This window comes from Heteronotia binoei, chromosome 4 (genome assembly GCF_032191835.1).
Source record: "Heteronotia binoei isolate CCM8104 ecotype False Entrance Well chromosome 4, APGP_CSIRO_Hbin_v1, whole genome shotgun sequence".
In the NCBI taxonomy this organism is placed as follows: domain Eukaryota; kingdom Metazoa; phylum Chordata; class Lepidosauria; order Squamata; family Gekkonidae; genus Heteronotia; species Heteronotia binoei.
This window is the reverse complement of record NC_083226.1, coordinates 24,498,442-24,521,995: the sequence shown is the minus strand read 5'-3', so window position 1 is coordinate 24,521,995 and position 23,554 is coordinate 24,498,442. Positions and strand designations below refer to the sequence as shown.

Sequence of the window (23,554 nt, the reverse complement as noted above, 5' to 3'; positions counted from 1 at the left end):
GGGTGAAGAAGTACTTCCTTTTAACCAGTGCGCTAAACAAATCAAAGAATCCCAGCACTTCCATTAGTGTGAGGTATCTTGTGACAGAAGGGAAGAGGCTGGAGCCGTGGAACAGAAAATAGCCCCTTGGTGCTGGCTGTTTCTGCTACTCTGCACATCAGTGCTTCTCCTTCTCTTTCTGATCTTTCTCTCCACCAATGAAACTTTTTACAACGTTGACAGAAAGTGCACGCCTGTTTGCCTCCTGCCTGCCGCTCTCCCATCTGATGCACCAGGCCCATTGCTCTGTTTCATGTCTTGCCATAGAGTCCGTTAGCAAGAAACAGAATCCCTTATTGTAGTTAATGAAAGTTACGCAGCCGTAGGATTTTCCTGGTAAGTCAGGATATTATGTTGGCTGTGTTCAGTGAAATGGTACAGGAGTCAACTGATGCTGCAGCTGCAGTTAAAGCTAAGTAGATAGACTTTGAAAGGGAGGCATTTGTGAGCCAGTAAAAGAGAACGTAAGAACATAAGAGAAGCCATGTTGGACCAGGCGCCATTAGGAGGTCCATCAGTGGGGCCAGGACACTGGAAGCCCTCCCACTGTGCCCCCCCAAGCACCAAGAATACAGGGCATCACAGCCCTAAACAGAGAGTTCCAGCAATACACTGTGGCTAATAGCCACTGATGGACCTCTGCTCCGTATATTGATCCAATCTCCTCTTGAAGCTGGCTATGCTGGCAGCTGCCACCTCCTGTGGTGTTCATCACCCTTTGGATGAAGAAGTACTTCCTTTTATCAGAGCGTAGAATATAAATTTAAAATATGTAAAAATTATGAGGAATAAACAGTTACCCAAATTCACAAAATGCCAGTGGTGCCGGCGGCGGGGGAGGGGGGGGGGAAGGTTTTTTCCTATTATCTGTGTATTATTTTGCTTTTTCCTTGATGGGGACCTGAAGCAACTACTATAATTCTCCTTTCCTCCATTTTATCCTCACAACAGCCCCTGTGAGGAGGGTTAGGCTGAGAGTGCCCAAGGTCACCTATCAAGCTACCATGGCAAAGGGGGGGGTTGAACCTGGGTCCTCCAGATCCTAGTATGACACTCTAACTGCTATACTGAACTGGCTCACAAAATATAGAGGTATAGACAGAGAGATAGAGGCTCTTGGTGCATTCACACACACTAAGTAATCCATTTTAATGCAATTTGCTATTAGATTTTACAATGTTAAATGGGAAAATCCACTTGCAAACAGTCATAGTATGAATGCACCATTCGATGAGTGTGCTGAGGTTTGGGAATTAAACTAATCTTTCCAAAAACATTTTGAATTGGCATTTGAAGCCAGACATACATGCTCTCCCATCTGATAAGTGATAAACAGCAGCGAGCTAATAAGTGATAAACAGCAGTGTGCGTTTTTTAAGCATTTATTTCACACCCTGGATTAATATAGCATGAAAAAATTGGGCACTGTTGTGGGAATTTCAATACCCATTTTAGTGTTTGTTTAATAGCAGTGCTGGACTTGATTCCACAGTGTTTCAGACAGGAGCATTAATTATAGCAAAGAGTCGACACTTCCAGGGTTGGAAAATGCCAAGCTGAACTGCTTCTCAGAAGGCTGGAACTTCTGTTTGGGGTAGTGGAGGGCAATCTAATGCCTACTGCCTACTTTTCTCAGTCAGAGATCAGTCCAAGATATGCACAGGAAACTTTGAGGAGATTTACCTTGGCTAAAAGGGAGTCCTGGGGGGGGGGCTCCTTTGAGATTTTGAGGGATCTCCAGAGACGAGTTGCATTTTCATCATCTGCAGAAGTTTCCAGAGTCATTTATTTGACATAAACTCAACAGGATCCTAATCTCCTTTGATAATGCTAAACATCTAAAGCTATACAAGACCGGTGTTGATCTGGATAACTACAGAAAAGGTACAGATGGCTATCTTTCGTTCCGGGACTAATTAAAGTTTAACAAAATAAAATCAGAAGGTGGGAAATTGAAATCTAGAAAGCTTGGAAGAAGGGGCAAAATTTGGACTTTGCAAATTTAAAGGACAGCGCTAAAAAGTGGAAAGGAATTTATTGTTTTGTCTACTTGCGGTTTTGGAGAAAAAGCCCCATCGTCATAGACTTGCAGCTCCCACAGCCAACACAGGAAATACGTCAAGCATGGTGAGATCTCTCTACCAGCGAAAACGGGATTTGGTGGCAAGCAAAGCAGCAAGTATCGGGTGGAAAAGGGAAATCATTGAAGCAGCCAGCCTACTCTAGGACTATAATATCATAGAAAAACATCAGCGGCCATTGCTAGGAGGCTAAAAATTAAATAAAATTTTTAAAGTGTTCGGGACATTAAAAATTGGTGGAGCCGACAGAGGTGACGATTATAAGGTAAATACTATTGGACATTATTGTTAATAACTATTTTAGAAGCCTCTAGAGGAAAAAGGAAAATTTTTTTAAAGTGAGGCAGAAAGTCGCGACCGCCATTTTGGAAAAAATAAAAACTTTAAAAATTAATATCTGAGCCCAGGAGGCTCTGAGGACAGTGAAATTAGGCTTATTGAAAAGAGCAAGCCTCACTCTTTTAAATCTGATAGTTGAAATTTAATTTGGTGAGGTCAAAATTTTTGGTGTTTTTACATGTCAGACCATAAGCAAACACATGCAAGGTCTGCTTCACTGGAGAAAATGCAGGACCAATTAGATGCAGTGGAAGCCAGGATAATGAAAGGGATGAGGGAGATGATAACTGCTTCCAAAAAAGAAATTAGAAAAGATATTGAAGAGTTAAGAAAAGATATACAGGATCTCAGAAATGAGACTGTGGTGACATCAAAAAAAGTGCAAGAGGTGGAAGGGAGAGTGAAAGTACATGATTCTACCTTGTTAAAAATACAAGAAAAAGTGGCAATTCATGACTGCAAATTGATGGAGACCCAGATATGTCTGAGAGGAGTACCTGAGGATGAAGAAACTGATTTGAAAGAATATATAATAAAAATAATTGCAGAATTTTTGGAGGAAGATCCTGAAGGGACTAGAAACATGAATGACTATATGTATAGAGTGAACTCACTATATGAAAAAAAAAATCTACCAAGAGATGTGGTTATAAGATATATGACAAAAAAAATGGTGGGAGAAATCATGAATGAAAACTTCGAAAAGACATTGATAGTGGGAGGCAGCAGAGTAAGAATTATGAAGGAATTGCCAAGACATGATAAATGACAGAAGAGCATATAAGGAATTGACAGAAAAATTACGGGACAATGAAATGAGGTATAGATGGATAATACCTGAAGGTTTGAGCTTTGAGCTACAAGGAAAAAAGATTACAATTACAAGCACACAAGAACTGCGTGGATTTTATGAACATAAAGGATTTCCACCATGATGGATTACAAATTATTATCTTGGAATGTAAATGAACTAAATTCACCACAAAAAAGAAAGGCAACGTTTCAATGGATTAAAAAGCAAAATTGTAATATAGTTTGTTTACAAGAAGTACATATCAAACAAAAGGATTACAAATATTTATGGAATAAACAACTGAGACTAGAATTGTATTCATTGGCTGAACAGAAGAAAAGGGGAGTAATTTTCTATATTAAACAAGAATTGGACCCGAAACTAGTGTTTAAAGATAAAGATGGAAGATTTGTAGAGGTAGAAATAATATTAAATGCAAAAAAAAGTTGTTACTGGGACAGTATGCACCAAATGGAGCAAAGGATGCTTTTTAAAAAGACATTATACAACAATTTGATGAAGTGACATATGATCAAGTTTTGATAATGGGTGACTTTAATGGAATAATTAAGAACACACTGGATAGGTCTGGGGGGGGGGGGAATAATAAGGAAGAAAAATTGCCAGTCTTTTTTTGAATTGGTCAAACAAGAAAACTTGGAGGATATATGGAGGAAATTTAATCCTGAAGTGCGGGACTATACCTTTTTTTCAGCAAGACATAAAACATTTTCCAGAATTGACATTTTGTGGGGTACTAAAGATTTAGGCCTTATAACAAAGAAAATAGAGATTTTACCTAAAATAGGGGCTGATCATAACCCAATAATGTAGATTACAAAATTGTCTAAAAAGTCGAGAAGATGGAGATTGAATGAAGATTTACTACAGAATAAAGTAATAGTGACATCTCTAGAAAATGAAACTAAAGCTTTCTTCCAAATAAACAATAAAGAAGATATAGAATTTCAGACTGTGTGGGATGCTTATAAAGCAGTAATGAGAGGAATATTGATTACATTGAATAATAAAGACAAGAGGGCAAAAGAAAAACAAATGTTGGACATTCAAAATGAAATAAAGAAAAAAGAAGGGGAACTGAGAAAAAGACCAGGGAAAAAGAAAATTATGAGGGAGATTACAGTATTACAAACACAAACGAGACATTTGTTAAATAAAGAACTGGAATGGAATCTGAAAAGGTTGCAGCAGAAATCTTTCGAGGGAGCAAATAAACATGGAAAATATTTGCCCTGGCAATTGAAGAAAAAGAGAGAAAGTAAAATTATTAATAAAATTGTGGTGGAGGAAAGAGAGGTGGTAGATCAAGAAGGAATAAAAAGAGAATTCTTTAAGTATTATGCCAAATTCTTTAAGGGTGTTAAAATAAAGAAAGAAAAGATGGAAGAGTATTTACAAAAGATTAAAATAGCACCCTTAACAGAAAATATGGGAAAAGTCTTGAATGATCCAATTGAAAAAATAGAATTTGAAGCAGCAATTAATGCAATGGAAAATGGAAAAGCACCTGGGCCAGATGGATATATAGCTAAATTTTTTAAAACCTTCAAAGAGGAGTTAATTTCGAAACTTCAGAAATTGATGAACATGATAAGAATAAAAGGAAAAATACCAAATACATGGAAGGAAGCTGTTATTTTGTTGATTCCAAAGGAAGATATGTATTTTTTTCACAAATGTAAAAAATTGTAGACCAATCTCACTATTAAATAATGACTATAAAATATATACAAGAATCTTGGCAGAATGGCTTAAACAATATTTGATACATTTTATAAAGGAAGATCAAGCGGGGTTTCTCCCCAAAAGGCAAATAACAGACAATATTAGAACTGTTGTAAATATTGTAGAATATTATGAAAGACAACCAGAAAAGGAAGTAGCATTATTCTTTGCGGTGCAGAGAAAGCATTTGATAAGTTAAATTGGGACTTTATGTTTGCAGTAATGGAGAAAATGGAGTTGGGGGAGAACTTTATAAGGATGATGAAAGCAATATATACTGAACAACGTGCAAGGTTATGTATAAATGCAGGACTTACAGAAGACATGATAATTAGCAAAGGTACAAGACAAGGCTGTCCGCTTTCCCCACTGTTGTTTATAATGACTCTTGAAATCTTACTGATGCAAATCCAAGAAGATAAAGAGAAGGATTAAAAGTAAAAGGATTTACTTACAAATATAGAGCATTTGCAGATGATATAATGTTTATAAATGAAAATCCCATACAACTCACACCTTTGTTGTTAGCCAAAATATAAGAATATGGCAAATTGGCGAGACTGTGTATTAATAAAGAACAATCAAAACTTCTATGTAAAAATAAGCAAGTAAGCAAACAAAAGGAACTGCAGAAGATAACGGGATGTGAAGTTACCTCTAAGGTAAAATATTTGGGTGTGGAGATAACAATGAAGAATATTGTCTTGTTTAAAAACAATTATGAGAAGCTATGGCATAAAATGGATGAAGATATGATAAAATGAAATAAACTTAATTTGTCATTGCTTGGCAGAATAGCTGCAATTAAGATGAATATTTTGCCAAGAATAATGTATTTGTTTCAAACTATTCTGATTGTGAAAGACAGTAAACAATTTAATAAATGGCAAAGGAAAGTTTCAGAGTTTGTATGGGCTGGGAAGAAACCAAGGATCAAAATGAAAATCTTAACAGATGCAAAAGAGAGAGGAGGATTCCAATTACCAGATTTAAAATTATATCATGAAGCAGTTTGTCTAGTGTGGATAAAAGAATGGGTGACGCTGTTAAACAAAAAACTTTTAGCATTGGAAGGTCATGGAATACATTTGGCTGGCACACTTATATGTACTATGGGGAAAAAAAGATGGATGGTTTTTTCTCTCACCATTATATAAGAAATAATTTGCTAAATACTTGGATGAAATATAAGAAGTATGGGGATGAGAGAAAACCGTTATGGATAGTGCCAGCAGAAGTAATAAAAATAACAGCTGAGACGGGTGAAGAAAAGTGGTTGTCATACAATGAACTATTAAAAATACAAAGTGGCAAAATAGAATTGAAAACTGCTGAAGAGTTGAATAATAAATATGATTGGTTCCAAATGCAACAAATAAAGAGCTTGGTGGAAAATGATATTAAAACTGAAGGAATAAGAGGAGAGCAAACAGAAATGGAAAAAGTTCTGCTTGGAGACAATGAAAAATTAATTTCAAAATTATATAAATTACTTTTAAAATTACTTTTAGAGAGCCAGTTTGGTGTAGTGGTTAAGTGTGTGGACTCTTATCTGGGAGAACCAGGTTTGATTCCCCACTCCTCCACTTGCACCTGCTGGATTGGCCTTGGGTCAGCCATAGCTCTGGCAGAGGTTGTCCTTGAAAGGACAGCTGCCGTGAGAGCCCTCTCCAGTCCCACCCACCTCACAGGGTGTCTGTTGTGGGGGAGGAAGGTAAAGGAGATTGTGAGCCGCTCTGAGACTCTTCGGAGTGGAGGGCGGGATATAAATCCAATATCTTCTTCAATATCTTCTTAAAATGGTCTATGGAAGATGAAGTAGTGAAATCTCAAATGATTAAGTGGGCAATTAATGTAAATAAAGAAATACAGATGGAAACTTGGGAATATTTGTGGAAGAATTCTATAAAGCCTTCAATGTGTCATAGTATTAAAGAGAACTGTTTTAAAATGATGTACAGATGGCATATGACTCCTAAAAAGTTGGCAAAGATGAACAATAAGATGCCAGATAGATATTGGAAATGTAGAAAACATGAAGGTTCTTTCTACCATATGTGGTGGACTTGTGAAAGAGCAAAAAAGTATTGGCAGATGATTCAACAAGAAATTCCTAGGATATTGGGATACGAATTTAAGAAAGTTGCAGAGACTTTTCTGTTGGGATTACAAATGGAAAAATTTCCAAAAGAAGATAGAAGTATAATCTGGTACTTGCTTTCAGCTGCTAGGACACTGTATGCACAGTGAAAAAATACCAGAAGATTTGAAGATACCAAGGAGCAAGAAAGATACCAGAGAGCAAGAAAAAATACCAGAAGATTTGATTGTAAAAGTTATGACATGGAGTGAAATGGACAAATTAACAAGAATTTTAAGAGACTATGACTTAGAAATGTTTAAGATGGAGTGGAAAAAGTTTAGAAGATATGTAGAAAAAGAGAGTGGAAAATAAAAGGACATTGGACAATTTTTGATAATGATTAAGTCTTAGAAGGAAGAAAAAAATTAATCTTTGTTTTTATTAGTTAAGGGTGCCTTTAAATGTTAGCATTTTAAGTAAATAACACCGACGGGGGTCAAGTAATGGGGGGAGGGGTGGTTAGAAAGTAATATATGGGATAGATAAAAAGAAGTTATTAACGATGCAAGAAATAGATATGGTTACCATATGTTGCTAAATAAAATTGTTTTAAACAAAAATTATAGCGAAGAGTCCCCCAACAACCAGTTGCTAGGATTTTAGCTTTTTTTTTTTTAAAGATGGTTTGTGTAGCCCTTCAGAGAGGAGATGTACGCATTCAGTGCATAGTACTGCATGCTGTTCCCTATCCAGCTAGAGTGGGTGATAAATGCTTAAATTGCATGCTCTGGCCCCACACAGCTCTTCGTCACAACTCCTTATAATATTTCTCAAGTGAAACTTTTCATACTACTTTACAGGGCTTTTTTGTAGCAGGAACTCCTTTGCATATTAGGCTGCACATCCCTGATGTAGCCAGTCCTCAAGAGCTTATAGTAGGCCCTGTAAGAAAAGCCCTGTAAGCTCTTGGAGGATTGGCTACATCCTGGGAGGTATAGCCTAATATGCAAAGGAGTTCTTGCTACAAAGAAGCCCTGCTACTTTAGACCACAGGTTAAAAAAGCACTAAGCATTTGTCAGTAACAGTAATAAACTGTATCCCGGTGGGCAGCCGTGTGGATATGAAGCAGCAGAACAAAGTTTGAGTCCAGTGGCACCTTTAAGACGACGAAGCTTTATGCTTTTGTGTGCTTGCACACTTCCTCAGATACAGTGAAATGGAATTTATCAGTCCATACATATAAGGCAGAGGTTGAACAACAAATCGGCCTACAACATAATGAAGACGTTTTAGCAGAGATGCAAACAGGAATAACAGGCTGAGTTTATAAGGTCACCATAGTTGGATTTAATTCAACAATGATGAACTAAACAGTGAAGCAAATAAAATATGTCAAAAATAATTTACAGTGTGTTTATAGAATGGGAGCAGATACAATATTTAGCATTCACTGTGTTCAGATTGCTTCTCTTATCATTGCAACGACCCTGTAAGGTAGAGGAGTGTTATCCTGATACAGGCAAAACAGGATTATAGTAATGGCTTGCCATAATGTCAGACTTGGCTGGGAAACTACTGGTCTTAGGCTGGGTTAGCAGATGGCAGTGGAGCAAGTGGTAATGAGGCAACAGAGTGCTGAGGCAGGAGGATGGACTCTGTGTGCATTTTTCAAAATTTCCTTACATTAATGAATCCTTGCAAGTGAAAAGCATGCAGCAGCTGCAAAGTGCTAAGCTAGAACCCTTCCCCAAGACATGCTAATTTTTCTTATCTGCTTGGGGTTTTTGAATGAAGGGGCAATAAAAATGTATCACACATTCCCCCCCCCCACCACCCATGCTGCATCCTGAAGTGGTATGGCCCATTCTGCTGCCTCAGAAATTCTGACCCCTGATTCTGCTGCAGACCATGGCTAAGTCTCTACGCTGCCCCACCAAAGAAGGTCTGTATGTCATCCTGTGTCATGAGAAGGGGGAAGAGCATTGTGTTTCATAACAACTACTTACCGTGCCCACAAATCTCAGCGACTTATTGCTGTCTCCTCCGTCACACAGAGAGCACCCCGGTACACACATCAGATGTGGATTATCGACTCTTGGAGGCATCAAAAGCTGGAGACTTGGAAACTGTGAAGGTAGGTAGGTGCCAGTAACGGCTCCTTCATGCTGATGCTGCCCACGTGGTCTGCCTGGAAAAGTAGAAGCCATCCAATTGTCCCCTAAGCTATTCCAGCATGTCCAGAACAGATGTGTCCAGAACCAGCATGCATTGTCCATGTATGTTCGTTGATTCCCCTTTGAGTGCCTTCTGCAGTCAAACAAGGTGCCTGCTGGGACGGTGGACTGATTTTGGAATCAGAGGGACTCAACTGATGTGCAGTTACAGCATTGGAAGTGGCTTGCTTTGACTCCTCTCCATCCTTGACGCTGTATGGCCTTTGACTGTGGGCAGAAGGGTGCCACAAAGGAGCCAGCCTAGTCTTTCCCTTACCAGGAAACATTATAATAGCATTCAGTGCTGTAGGATGGGTTTGAATAAACATAATAGCTGGTGGATATGTCTGTGTGGATGGGTGGACTGGAAGGCAGTGGGATGTATCAATTTAGAGTGTTTATATATCTTGTCTTTCTGCCACCACGATACTATAAAACCATATTAAAGAAAAATAATGAATTTTTTAAAATCAAGCGAATCTGTGATGACCTCAAACTGCAGCTGGTTATTCAAAGGGGTGTTTGTGACAAGAAGGCAGAAGTCTTCATCCCAGCCCTCAGATAGCCCCACTGCTGTCTCTTTAAGCCACCTACACCGGTGGTGGGGTGGGTGGAATTCTCCAATATTGTGGTCAGGTCAAGCCAGACTTAAAGAGATGCTTGACAACAGCTATGAACTTAAGTGCTGTTGCTTACAGTGAAGGAGTACAGCGGTACCTCCTTGACTTCTTGAGTCTGTGATTGCTGACAGTATTAATTCTCATCGGGGTCTCAGACCCCTGTAACCTCGCATGTGCTTTTGAGCGAGCTGCCAGCATTTGAACAGAAGTGTTCGGAGGGTGAAAGGGACTGTAACTGTAGCATAATGCTCCCTCTCTCCCTTTCTTCACTGTGTCCTAGTGTACTGTGCTTGGTCAGTGTGTGAGTGCAGGCAAGGTTTGAGTGTGGGATGTGAAAATCTGCCTGAGGAGCAATGTTCCCTCAAAGCTGCAGTCTTGTGAGCAAAAATTCTACTTTGTGAGCTACTGGCATTCAGGTTGTGAGCTACTGCATAAATTAGTGTGCTTTGGGGCCATTTTTCCTGAGCTAAGACAAAAAGATGTGAGCTGGTGACTAAAAATCTGTGAGCTAGCTCATGCTAACTCAGCTTAGAGGGAACACTGCTGCGGAGGTGTATTCCTCTTCCCAGCTTTGCTGTTTTATATTTACAGCCTACATCTATAATAGTAGTATTTGTGGGAGGGGGAGGGGGAGTATAGCCATCTAAGGGGGGCAGTGAATCAAATGCTGTCAAAAGCAATGAGAGTTAGGTGGGAGGGAGGGGGACTCAGAGGCCTATTACTCTCCCGAAAAAACATTGCATTTGCTTCAAAGCATCATGTTGCCTCTAGATTACTGTAATTTATTTGCTCTTGTGGCATACTGTGAAACTACTAAATTTATTATATTGATTTTTTATTAAATTAACTCTTATTAAATTTTGTTTTTATTATAAAATCCAGTAAAACAAGATTTAATTTAATAATATTAATACAATAAAATAGAATTAATAGTTCCAGTACGCCAAGAACAAATAAGTTACAGTAATTTAGGTTAATTACTATTAATTGTGCTAAATACCCCAGAAATATTTCTGGCCTCTAAGATGCTACTGGACTTGGATTGTAGCTTTTCTACTGAAGATCAACATGGCTACCCTCTGAATTTATCTCACTACAGATGCTGATTTTCTGCCCCCCAAGCCAGTTTGGAGTAATGGTTAAGAGTGCAGACTCTTATCTGGGAGAACCGGGTTTGATTCCCCACTCCTACACGTGCAGCTGCTGGGTGACCTTGCGTCAGTCACAAGTTCATTCAGAGATGTTCTGCTCAAGAGCAGTTTCTGTCAGAGCTCTCTCAGCCCCACCTACCTCACAGAGTGTTTGTTGTGGGGAGAGGAAAGGAAAGGAAAAGAGATTGTAAGCTGCTCCTTCGGGTAGTGAGAGGCAGGGTATAAATCCAGCCTCCTGTTCTTCTGCTCTAATGAAGCTGATTACCATTCACATTTTATCTCTGCACCCTGAGTTCCTTCTTCAACATCTCTCTTGCCTTCTGACTGAGATATAAGGACTCAGATGTCCATTCTGGCTTGTATCTGATGAAGGAAGCTTTGGCTCTTGAAAACTTATAGCTTGAAAATCTTGTTGTCTCTTGTGCCTCTGGCCTCGAATCTAGCTCTTAATTTGTGTTGCTTTGCGGAACTGCAGGCCGTAAACTGAACTTTTTAATGATTGGCAATGTGTGGGTTATAATGTTCTATCTTTATAAAGTAACATTTGGGCTCCTGCTGCAGAAGAGTTTGAAGGGGTGAGATGTCACATGTACAAGATGAGGCAGCCAGTTAAGACCACAGCTAAAACAGAAGCTTCCTAATCCTATTTCATTTTGAATTCACTTTGCCACAGACCATACTAAGAGTTCCACTGGTTTCTGTGCTCCCTCTTGACCATGGAGACTTTCTTTCTTGTGGAACATGCCCTTTGGGCTATTGATTTATTTAGCATAGTGCTAGGCCACTTTTCTCCTGGAGCATGGAACTCAAAACAGCTTACAAGCTTTAAAAGCCTAAACCAGGGGTCCCCAAGACCTTTGAGCCTATGGGCACCCTTGGAATTCTGACACAGCATGGTGGGCGCAACCACAAAATGGCTGCCACAGCTTGCCTTCAGTCACAGAGTGGAGATCCTTGTGTTGTGGTAGCAGCTGCTGCCAAAGCAACATCTGCGCAACCAATAAGAAGGCTTGCTTGGCAAAAGCCCCACCTGGTCCTGTCTGCCTACTAAAAACACTTGCCCAGCACCTGGGAAGGTGTTGGTGGGTGCCGTGTTACTCGCATACACTACTTTTGGGACCTCCGGTCTGGACAGTGTACAGAATAAGAGTATGATGACTCCAAATTCTAACACTTTGCCCTGACCGGGATAGTCCAGGCAAGCCCAGTCTCATCAGAAGCTAAGCAGGGCTGATCCTGGCAAGTACATAGATCGGAGACCTCCTTGGAATACTAAGAGCAGGAGGCAGAGGCAGGCTTTCTCAAGCCACCTCTTTGATTGTCCTCTGTGCTGCAGTAGGGGTTGCCAGAAGTCTCCATGGCTTCCAGGCATGCACAGACATGCACACACACACAAATACGTCAAAATATTGTCTCCTGCTGTCTAGCTCTTTTTAACTGATGCGTTTCATTTGCTGCTTTTAAATAAGGCACACATGCTGAAAATTGTGGCCTTGAGCGTTGGGAACCGTTCTCCCCTCTCCCTTCTACACTTAGAGTAGGAGATGACACCTTAAAATGGGAGACCTTCTCAGACATGAGTTCCACTGTTTTTGCTTCTCTCTGTGTTTTTTTTTCACAGCAACTTTGCAGCCCCCAAAATGTGAATTGCAGAGACCTGGAGGGCCGCCATTCAACCCCCCTGCACTTTGCCGCAGGTTATAACCGAGTATCAGTTGTGGAGTACTTACTGCACCACGGAGCGGACGTGCACGCTAAGGATAAAGGGTGATTCAGTTTCTCCAAATTAGCTTTTGGGAGCAGAGGGTGGTGGTTGGAAGGGTTTCCTCCTCCTCCAGATCGGGCTGCCAGCTCTGGGTTGGGAAATACTTGGGGGGTGGAACCTGGGGAAGGTACCTCACCAAGGTGCAATGCCATACAGTCTGCCCTCCAAAACAGCCAGTTTCTTCAGGGGAATTGATTACTGGATGTTGGCAGCTCTACCCCCAGGTGCCACATGGAAGCTGACAACCCTATCCCCAACTCATTAAGTGTTGTGATGTCCAGTCACTGTATCTTGCCCCCCTGCTATATGGCAGAAACGTCAGTCTGTGCTATAGTTCTTGCAGGCAGGCAAGGCAGACCCTGGGGTGTGAGCTTGTTTGTCTTTGTCTAGTTAACCAGTACTGCCGGATGCTGTTTTTGGAGGTCAGCGCCCCCAGCCCTGATGGAAAAGGGGAGTGGGTGTTGCTGGCATATCAGTGGCCTTTGGCTCCAAACATCTGGACAATTTTCTCCCAGTAACTTTTCTCCCAGGGGGATAAAAATAGAGTCAGTTGGTACTTCTCAACACAGATCCCAGGCTGTCAGTCCCCTGTAGGTACTTCAGGTTAAGGGGGCACTGCCTCATATTCCTGCCAGCATTTTTAGGTGGCTCAAGAGCAGAAGCCACTGCAGCCAAAAAAAAAGGTGGTGGTGGGGAGCCCCGCTAGATTGCATAGGTGGGTGGTTTCTGGGCAAAGGAGAGTGTGCCAGGGCTACTCAGACCAGTCTCAGCTGCCTCCTTCAAAGAGGTTGGCCATACTCATTCCCGCGGTGAGGCATTCACTCTTCCATGCAAAGGAAGCCTGAGCTACTCTTGGGTCACCTTCACCAGCTAGGATGGGCAGGAGTCCAACAAAAGTGTTTCAGTGCACAGCAGCCCATCAACATCAGATGAAAGAGAACTAGGGTCTTCACTTGTGTAGGACGATGGCAGATCCGTGAACGGTGTATTAAGTGGCAAATAACAGATGTGGAGATTACAGATTTTTGCAGGGGCCATGGTACGGGGAAGGGAGGCTTAATCTTCTTTATCTGTTGCCAATTTTTAATGCTCTTCTCTCCCCATCTGCTGGTTGCCGCTGTGGAGAAATTGATACTGTTTTACTACCGCGAATGTAAGATGAGCTTCTTAAGAAGACATCCCAAAACATTATTGGACATAACTAACTTAAATGTGAAAGGAAGATGATCTCTCCCCCTCTTCTTTTTATTTAGCATATCTGTGAGAAAACCTATTCTTATATTTGAATAAATACTGTAGGTATCATGTGGTCACCTGGGGGAAGTGCCAGATTTGGGGGTGGGGACTCACGTACAAATGGGAAGGTTAACCCTTCAAACCCACCCCCACCTCCAATGTGGTCTAATGATCCAGGGGTAGGGAACAGTGGCTCTCCAGATGTTTTTTGCCTACAACTCCCATCAGCCCCAGGCAGCATGGCCAATGACTGGGGCTGATGGGAGTTGTAGGCAAAAAACATCTGGAGAGCCAGTGTTCCCTACCCCTTCCAAGGTTTCTGTTTCTAATCTGAAAAACAAAGGGAGATCCATTCACTGAATTCCATTATCATGTCTAGTGAAGAACAGAAAGTAACTCACAAAAAAAATGAAGAGATAGTTGGGGAGGGACGGTGGCTCAGTGGTAGAGCATCTGCTTGGTAAGCAGAAGGTCCCAGGTTCAGTCCCTGGCATCTCCAACTAAAAGGCATGAAAAACCTCAGCTTGGACCCTGGAGAGCCACTGCCAGTCTGAGTAGACAATACTGACTTCGATGGACCAAGAGTCTGATTCAGTATAAGGCAGCTTCATATGTTCATATGTTGAAGACATCTCTGGCTTGCACTTCATCCTAGCAACAGCATCTAAAATGTAATTCTTACAGTGTGGACAGTCTTCCTGTCTGCACTGTATTTCCTCAGAACATGTTGGAGGGTTACAAGATCAAGTTCTCCTCCCTGCAGGGAGCTCCCACTATGTACAAATCTAGCATATCTTGGAGAAGCTTAGGCTGACAGCTAACTTTCCCACATGTATATTTTTTAAATGGAGAAATATTTAATCGTGTGACCCACCCTCACCCCCCCCCCCAGCCCACCCCTAAATATGAAGTGGTAGACTCAGTTTTCCACTTACGGAGAAGCATGCCAGAGACTTTCTTTGCAAAATGTCTTGCTAATATGACTGGCTTTTCTTGCATCAGTGCATATTGAGAGATGCCAGAGTATGAAATGCACATGGTGGCATCATCAGTTGTGAAGGATATTGCCTATCCATGTGTCCTTTTGAGATATATTGTGCTAGAGACTGCTGAACTACTAATTGCTGCATCTGAGTTTCTGTGAGGTACAAATTGTTGTGCAGGGGTCCCCTAACTATCTCCAGTGGGCTGGTTTCAGGCTTTATGACTCCTTTATTGCTCAGAACAGCTCAGTTGGAGAACACAGAACAGATGTGCTGGGACAGGAAAATAAGCCTCGTTGTTGCTGTTGTCGCCATGACAATATTCAGCTGCAGATGGATACTGCTTCTAGTCGCATCTCCTTCTGTAGAGCCCTTGTTACAACATGGTGCTAATTTAATAGCCTCAGAGTTCTCTTGTCTTTAGGGTGGTTACATCTCTTTGGAAAGAGAAAAATGCTGATTATCCTGGAAGATAGCTACAGTTTTTACATGGTTTAGATCAGGAGTGGCCAAACTGTGGCTCTTTCACACATACTGTGTGGCTCTTGACGTCCCCACCACCCTTTTGGCTGACTTGGAGAATGCACTTAAAGTTGCTTTCTTCCCACTTTTCCCTCCCTCCATTGGCTTTCCTTCCTTCTCTCAAACATCTGACATTCCTGTCTTGCAACTCTCAAACATCGGGCATTTATTCTATGTGGCTCTTACGTTAAGCAAGTTTGGCCACCCCTGGTTTAGATGATAGCAATATTGTTAATTAGGTTTTCTGTTTCCTTAGTGGCTTAGTTCCATTGCATAATGCCTGTTCGTATGGACACTATGAAGTGGCAGAGCTGTTGGTGAGACACGGGGCTTCCGTCAACGTCGCAGATCTGTGGAAGTTTACACCTCTGCATGAAGCAGCAGCAAAGGGGAAATACGAGATCTGCAAGCTTCTGTTAAAAGTATGTAATTTGCAGTTCTCCTTGAGTGGTTTCCATCTAGTTGTCTTTGTGAACTTTGTAGCATGCAGTGCCCTTATGCAGCATTATGCTAGAACCATAAACATAGCAATGTGCAAAGTGCAGCAGATTCAGGATGCTGCATTCTTGTTGCTTTGATTTCAGATGGATGGTCCTCTTGCAAACTGAGCAAATTACTTCCGTGTTTAGTGCAGAACGGACGTGTGCAAAAGCCATTGGCACCCACTATATGACAACTTTATGAGGGGAGGGACGGTGGCTCAGTGTTAGAGCATCTGCTTGGTAAGCAGAAGGTCCCAGGTTCAATCCCCGGTATCTCCAACTAAAAGGGTCCAAGCAAATAGGTGTGAAAAACCTCAGCTGGAGACCCTGGAGAGCCGCTGCCAGTCTGAGTAGACAATACTGACTTTGATGGGCCGAGGGTCTGATTCAGTATAAGGCAGCTTCATATGTTCATATGTTCAACTTCTAATGTACTGAATGTTTTATTTGTCTTTTATTAAACCATTTGCAATCCTGCCTTTCTTCCCAGTTAGGACCCTCACAGTGGCAAACAATTAAAAAGACCTTAAAAATCAACTTTAAGAACAGTGCATGTGTATATATTATAAAAAAGCAAGTTATGATCCTGCCTATACCTACATTTCTGAGAAGCACCATGAATGTATTTTAATTGCTGATTTTATTGTTTTTAAATTGTAACCTTAAATTGTGTTTTAATTGATTGCTAGCCGCCCTGTGTCGGTTTGTGGAAAGGGCAGGATAGAAAACTAAAGTAATAAATAAATAAAATCAGTCTTTAAAAACAAAGGAGGAGGGGGGTCAGGAAGGGAATGTTGTCTGCTAGTGGAAGACAGTTGGGGATGGAATTCTGTAATGTTGGTGCCACAGCCAAGAAGGGTCTTTCTTGAGTTGCCACATGCCTAGCCAAAGGTTGTAGGGGCACCTGAAGCCGGGTTTGCAAAGATGACCAGAGTGGATGGGTAGATTCTTATGGGAGAAGCAGTCCTTAAGGCTTGAAAGGTCAATGCCAGCACTTGTTAATTGCAGTAGTCAGAGTAAAGCATAGTGAGCAATTCCTGATGAAGAGAATGTTCAGATTCGGCATTCATTTGTCTGTTTTTTACCTTCTTCTTACTGTGACAATGCGATCAGCATTCTAGGGTTGCTGTTTTTTCCCCACATCCCTCTCAAATCACCAACATTGCAGAGACCAGTTGACACCCATACTGGTGTGAATGTTGACTTGGCTTGGTAGATTTGCGGGGCCTCCCTGTCTCCCAAAGGCAACAGAGTTCCCTGTGGAGGGCAACAAACATTCCCAGCTTCAAGCGTTCAGATGCTCATTTGAAGATTTATTTATTCAGGCTAGCTCTCTAGGGACACGCTCAAGGCTGCACACCAGATGCAAACGATAATCCTCTGCCTGCAAAGCTGTGTGATACCAAAAGGAGAATAGTGAATTAGAATAGCAAAAGCTAGAAGTGGTCACTTGTTGACTGATCTAGCCATGGAGATGAGAAAAGATTGGCAGATACTGCCTTTAGCCACTGCTGGCTGCTTTGATGAGCACAAGGGGGAGCATCTGTCTTTATGTTGTTTTATCACATGATCTTAGGAAAATTGGGACAGGTTTCGCTTTGTCCGGCATTCTGTTTCCAGCAGTGTCCAGCCAGACTGCTTTTGGGAAGCCTACAAATAAGGCTTTAGGGGAGCCCTTCTGTGTTTCTCCCAGTCTACTGAGACTGAGAAATAACCCCTCTCTGAGCCTGCAAGGGTATGTGTCTGCATGGCGTTCCCTCCATCCTGTGTTCCTAGATCCCCACCTTTCTGTCTCCCTCCTGATCAGCCGGGGTGATTCAGAATTGGAAGCTGACTGTGATTGTTATCTGATTTGAGGTTATTTTAGCAGGGAGTATTGGCCAGGGAGCTCATAGAGAAGGTGCCCATTCCTCAGACACCCTCCCTCGCACCATCTGGAAGGATCCCTTGCTTTCCTGACCAGAGCTCCCCAAATCCAGTTCTGCACTGCTACACAGAGCAGGAGACTGTTTCTTTCCCTCTCCGTTCTTTGGAGGAGGGGAGGGAACTACAGCACTTATAATCTGACTTGTGGGTGACACTGAGTAATCTTTTTCTCAGGCTTCTCGCTTGTTGCCATGGTATCCAGATTTCTGTTCTAGAGGGTATCGTAGCCACCAGCCAATTCGTTTTTTAAAAAGGGAACATCTCCGGAGGAGGCTATGAAAACAGAATCTTCTTTTGCTCAATCTAATTGAAGGGAATCAATAATGACTGAAAGGAAGGGACAATCAAAATTAATTAGAACAACATCTCTTCTTCTGCCTCCCCCAATCTTCTGAGCTTTTCTTGGAATTATTTGTGAAACAATGGATTTAATTAAGATAATTGCCTTAATTAGCAATGGGTATACCAGTGTGCAGCTGATGCAGATGTGCATCCAGTGTCTGTGTGTGTGTGTTTTGCAGTCTGATCCTGTTGCCACTGAATGTATTGCTATAGCAGAGATTGAAGAGTCATCTAGGATAGCAAAGGCTTGGGGCTGGTTATGGTAAAGAACAGCTTAATTTGGTGGAAAGATGGAAATCAAATATATGGACTATGCAAGGAAAAGCTGATATCTTGCTGAAGACACATTTCAGGAAGTAGAAATCATTCTGTGTTTCAAGGAGCATAAACCTAAGCAGCCCAGACTAGCCCATCACAGCTCAGAAGCTAAGCAGTGTTGGTCGCAGTCAGTACTTGGATGGATGGCCACCAAGAAATCTGGGGTTGCTACGTAGAGGGAAGCAACGGCAAACCACCTTTGTTTGTCTTTTGCTTTGAAAACCTCAGGACAGGGCTGGTGTCTTACTGGCAGTTCACACAACCAAATTTAAAGGAGACACTTTTTTGATGAAATACAGGGCAGTGGCTTATAGAAAAATCCCAAAGCCAGTTGTGTAACACCTTTTAAATTAGGATCCCCAAATAAATATTTTAGGTCCCTAGAACTCTCTGTCTTACTGGGTGTTCAGTATAAAAGCAAAACAGGGGTCAGGGAGGCGGAAAGATGACTCAGGATGTGGGGGAAAGCCCAAAGACTTGGATCCGGAATAAATGTTCAAATGGCAGAGTAGAACTTCCTTGCCTCTCTAGCTCTCCCTACATTACAACTTACTAGTCTCCACTGAATGCTATTCCTGGAGGATAGGGGATCCTGAAGAATGACCTGAGGTGAGTCCACAACAGGGGGTGGGGGGCTCAGTGGCCATTCCAGATTTAAAGGTAAAGGTAGTCCCCTGTACAAGCACCAGGTCATTACCGACCCATGGGGTGACATCACAACAGGACGTTTTCTTGGCATACAGGGTGGTTTGCCATTGCCTTCCCCAGTCATCTACACTTAACCCCCAGCAAGCTGAGTACTCATTTTGCCAACCTCGGAAGGATGGAAGGCTGAGTCAATCTGAGCTACCGGAATCTAGCTTCCCCCAGGATCGAACTCAGGTTGTGAGCAGAGCTTGGACTGCAGTACTGCAGCTTACCACTCTGCGCCACAATTTAGTCTGGATCTAACCCTTGAGCTGCTGTTTGAAGAGCTTTTAAATGGAGTATAGTATGTGTTGCAGACATGGCTGGATTATACAGTGGTAGGCCCACAAATTTCAGGATGAGTTGAAGATATTTTGGGTGGTTGGACCCCAATTTTAAATCCCCCATAAAAGGTAACCTGAGAAAGACATAATGTTCTTACGGTTTCTTGGCTTTAACAAGTGGTAAAGAAGAATTAATGGGCGTTGGGAGACCTGCAAATTGCTCATTGAACATAAAAGGTTTACATTGAGCCCACATATGTCTCTGTTGGCTTTAATAAAATAAAAAATAATTGTAGCTCTTTCTGTCTAACAAGTTATTCCTATCCTTCGCTCTCTCTGGGATGGTCTACTTAGACATCCAGTATTGTTCCATTTACTGTAGCGCTAGTCACTTTTAAATCCTTTCCCCCCCCTCATTTAGCTACTGGACATTTGTAAAGTTTCCTCCATTCTCAGGTAGCTTTTCCTAAACTGTAAGATTTTCAGCTGTGTGTGTTTGCAAATAAGAAATCTGATGCTTGGTTTCTGGTGATAAAAGTGTGCTGTTTCTTTTCTATTGTTTAGAAAAGCTGTTATGCTTGAATTTTGTCCATCCCCCCCCCCACCACCCCCGGTTGAAATGATTGGTTTGCTTCCCAGGCAGTTGCCTAGCCTAGATTCAGCAACATCAACATGAAGAGAAGGTGTTAATTTATCTGTAACCAATTTAACAAAACAGTAACAGCTTTCAGATGGCATTCCTTATTTCTCAGTGCCTGGAAAACCCCTTGGAGTGAGATTAACCCAGATCTCACTGCAAAGTCTTGTAGCTAGTTCCATTGCTTTAAAAATGGATCTGGGGCAAGTGGGCATCCTCAGATAAAAGCCAGCTGTTTGTACACGAAAGATATGGGCACCCAGGAGGCATGAACATAATTCCGCACAATATGAGAGTATACGTGATTCTTGCAGGCTGTTTAGAAACTGCTTGGTGACTCCAAGACCCAAAATCATGATCTCTGATCATGCCCCAACATAAAGCACAGAAAGATTTATCCCAATCATCTTCTTGGAGGGTGGACATTTCCCTCCTAAAAAGCAGCACATCCTGAATTTGGAAGCTCCATTTGGAAACGCAAAGTCAGCTGCCCTTGCCAACTCTGATCTGTGCCTTGGGAAACTCAGGCTGGATGCTGTCATGAGCTCTGCATTGCATTGCCCTCGAAGGTATCCCAGAAACTACAGGTGGTATAAAGTACTCATCTGTTGCTGGATATGGGTCAGTTCTGAAACAATGAGATGGGCTACTGGTTTGTTTCCAGGCCTGAATCAAGATTCTGGCTACTACTTCTTAACACCCTTTTCCAGTTATGACCTGCCTGCTGAAGGTTGCCTCTTATAAACCTCATGTGCCTCGCAGCAAATATTGCTGTCTGTGCCAGTCTTCCTGGGGGAAGCCAAGTGCCTTTTCTATTAGAGGACCTATTCTTTGGGACAGCCTTCCCAGTGAGTTCCATCTGTAGGAGTTCATCCCTGCCTATTTTTGTAAACAATAAGAATGTAAGAGAAGCCATGTTGGATCAGGCCAGTGGTCCAACAGCGTGTCACACAGTGGCCAAAACCCAGGTGCCATCAGGAGGTCCGCCAGCAGGGCCAGAACTCTAGAACTCTTAGTGTTGCCCCCCCAAGCACCAAGAATACCAGGCACCAAGAAAGCCCCCCCCCCAAGCATCACTGCCTAAGACATAGTGTTCCATCTGTACCTTGTGGCTAATAGCCACTCATGGACCTCTGCTATGTATGTTTATCCGATCCTCTCTTGAAGCTGTCTATTCTTGTAGCTGCCACTACTTTTTGTGGCAGTGAATTCCACATGTTAATTACTCTTTGAGCAAAGAAGTGTTTCCTTTCGTCTGTTCTAAGCCTACTGCTCATCAGTTTCATTGGGTGCCCACAAGTTCTTGTATCAGTCATCATTTCTCCAAGGAAAGAACCCTAAACTCTTTAACCTTTCTTCATAGAGAAGGTGTTCTATACCCTTAATCATTTTAGTTGCCCTTTTCTGCACCTTTTCTAATCCTGTAATATCATTTCTGAGGTGTGGTGACCAGAACTGTACGCAGTATTCTAATGAGGCCACACAAAAGATTTATATAGGGACATTATGATACTGGCTGATTTGTTTTCAATCTCCTTCCTAATAAACTCCATCATAGCGTTATAGTTAGAAATTTTTGCTCCAGTGTATGTTACTTTGCACTTGCCCATGTTGAACCTCATCTACCACGCTGACACCCACTTGCCCAGCCTTGACAGATCTCTCTGGTGCGTCTCACAAATCTCCCTGATTTTTACCACCCTGAATAACTTAGTTTAATTTGCAAATTTAGCCACTTCACTGCTTACTTCCAACTCCAAATCATTAATGAACAAGTTAAAAAGCACCGGACCCAGTACTGAGCCCTGTGTTACCTCACTGCATATTACCCTTCACTGGGAAAACTGCCCATTTATACTCTCTGTTTCCTGTTAATTAACCAGTTAAATCCACAAAGAGGACTTGTCCCCTTATCCATGACTATTGAGTTTACTTAGGAGGTTTTGATGAGGAACTTCATCAGAAGCTTTCTAGAAGTCTAGGTAAACAGCATCACCCTTGTCCACATGTTTGTTCACCCCCTCAAAGAACTCTGAAAGGATACTGAGACAACATCTTCTCTTATGGAATCCATGCACATTATTCCTCAGTAGCTTTTGTTCATCAGTGTGCCTGCTCATTCTGTCTTCAATAACGGATAACCAGCTTGCCTGGTCTTGATGTTAGACCGTTCACCCTATAACTGAGTCCATTTTGGAATGGGCGGAATATAAATCAAAGGTAAATAAATAAAATAAATAACTTCCTAGATCTCCTCTGGAATCTTTTTTGAAGATGTGAGGTTACATTGGCTACCTTCTAGTCTTTGGGAATGGAGGCAGATTTTAGAGGTTGCATATTTTTGTCAGGGGATCCACATTTGAGTTCTTTCAGAACTCAAGAAGATGATGATGATGATAGATTTATATCCCACCCTCCACTCAGAGTCTCAGAGCGACTCACAATCTCCCTTATCTTCCTCCTCCACAACAGATACCCTGTGAGGTGGTGCTAAGAGGCCTCTCGCAGCAGCTGCTTTGAGACAACCTCTTGCCAGAGCTATGGCTGACCCAAGGCCATTCCAGCAGGTGCAAGTGAAGGAGTGGGGAATCAAACAAAATTCTCCCAGATAAAGAGTCCACACACTTAACCACTACACCAAACTGGCTTTCAGTATTGTTTCTTAATGGAAGCTTTTGACTCTGGCTTAGGTTATTTAGTCTGGCAGCGATGCTGTTACTGATGGTACATAAATTTTATGTTCACGTAATTAAGTGCTTTAATAATGTGTATCGAGTTCTTTTTTTCCACCAGCCGCTTCAGACTTGGCAAGGAACTCAGGCACTGTTTTAAGGGAAAATGACCTGTCATGCACCACAAGGCAGTCCGGTACATCTGTCTTGGCTTTATCCCAAATTTATCACTATGACATGAAACAGAATACCTAATTTCACAGACTCGTAGAGTTGGAAGGTGACAGAACAGGCTATCCAGTGTAACCCCCTGCTGAATGCAGGACCAGCCTCATTCATCCCTAATGTGTCCGTCCAGTTGCTGATTGACTGCCAGTGAGGGGGCGCTCCATAGGCTGATTCTCCTGTTGAACTACCATCCAGCTGGTATCTTTTCTGCTCATAATTTAAACACATTTCAGCTGATTCCATCAACCAGCTTAAGTCTGCCCCCTCCCCATTTCATTTTAGTCAGTATTTCATCAGCGGGAGGCTTTCCAAATAAAATAGTGCTAAATTAGAATTTTTACAGCGTTTTTAGTGTTCAGAACACTTAATGTAAATTATTTTGGTGTGGTTCTTACAATACCCTGCA

General features: G+C 41.9%; 1 protein-coding gene across 1 annotated transcript in view; it reads left to right on the top strand.

The window, feature by feature from the left end:
• The window catches only part of TNKS (tankyrase), a 116,963-nt gene that overhangs the window by 76,746 nt on the left and 16,663 nt on the right, over positions 1-23,554 (top strand). Inside the window, exons 13-15 of the mRNA XM_060236955.1 lie at positions 9,137-9,216; positions 12,688-12,833; positions 15,829-15,994. Of these exons, the coding sequence (XP_060092938.1) occupies positions 9,137-9,216; positions 12,688-12,833; positions 15,829-15,994 (392 nt within the window). The remainder of the gene's footprint in view (positions 1-9,136; positions 9,217-12,687; positions 12,834-15,828; positions 15,995-23,554) is intronic.